The sequence below is a fragment of the Alligator sinensis genome, unplaced genomic scaffold (genome assembly GCF_000455745.1).
Source record: "Alligator sinensis unplaced genomic scaffold, ASM45574v1 scaffold639_1, whole genome shotgun sequence".
Taxonomy (NCBI): Eukaryota; Metazoa; Chordata; order Crocodylia; family Alligatoridae; genus Alligator; species Alligator sinensis.
In genome coordinates this window covers 734,289-735,219 of record NW_005842771.1, presented here as the reverse complement: position 1 = coordinate 735,219, position 931 = coordinate 734,289, and the positions used below count along the sequence as shown (strand labels likewise).

The following is a 931-nucleotide window of genomic DNA, read 5'->3' as shown; positions in this document are numbered from 1 at the left end:
CTTTCCCTGGGCCGAATGGGGGTGTAAAGGGCACCAGGAGCCTCTCTGCACCCTGAGCACAGGGGCAGGCTGAGCAAGGACCCAGCCTTTCCTGACAAGCTGGATGGATACGCAGGGGGACACAGCCTCCTTCCCAGGAGGAAGAGAAGCCCAAGGAGTTTCAAGATGGGCTCAATACGGTCGTGCAGGGATCTCTCTGACAGGGCTGCTCGCAGGACCAGGTCCCTGTGCTCAGCGGCCCAGGAGGCCCGTGCCCCTTCCCATCTGGCTTCCCGGTGAAGTGGTGCTAAGCAATTATGAGCTGTGCTGGGTGACCATGTCCCAGACACGTCTCCATTGCTCAGGACTACTGAATCACAGCACAGGGCTTGTCTGCCACAACCGCCAGCCTTACTGTCAGGTTGAATCCCTCTCAACACCAGCCTGGCACCACTGGGGGCATCATCCTTTCCAAATCCTTTCAGGGGAACCTGAGGCACGGGCTGATTAACAGCCTGATCCTGCTCAGCAACAGCTTTACCATTCCTCTTGGGGGCAGAGGGGAGAAAGAAAAGGGACCAGGCATCCTCTCTCACCTGTAAATTTGATAGCTGCCACCTGAATTTCTGGCCATGGGCTCGAGTAGTGTGTCTGAGCTGCCTGGCAGAGACTCTCCAAAAGAGTAGGTTTTTCTTTGGCCTGGAGGGAACCAAGGACAGTGAGCTCCCTCTGGTGAGAAGTGCTCTCACACCACATGCTGGTACTGATCAGGAGGAAACGGGAGCACCAAGGGACTAGAAGGAGCAATCATGGCCTGTCCCATGCCTCCTGGTCCTAGACCCAACCCTTGCAGTTATTTCCACTGTGCCCCAGTTCCCTCCCTCCATCCTACGAGCCCTGCCCTCAGTCACCTCCTGCCACTCACAAACTCACTCACCAAATGCCTGCAGAC

General features: G+C 56.9%; 1 protein-coding gene across 1 annotated transcript in view; it reads right to left on the bottom strand.

Moving 5' to 3' along the window:
• The window catches only part of LOC102387882 (maestro heat-like repeat-containing protein family member 2B), a gene marked incomplete at its 3' end in the record, with an annotated part of 18,585 nt that overhangs the window by 1,247 nt on the left and 16,407 nt on the right, over positions 1 to 931 (bottom strand). The window contains 2 exon segments of the mRNA XM_025216880.1: positions 576 to 678; positions 917 to 930. Of these exon segments, the coding sequence (XP_025072665.1) occupies positions 576 to 678; positions 917 to 930 (117 nt within the window).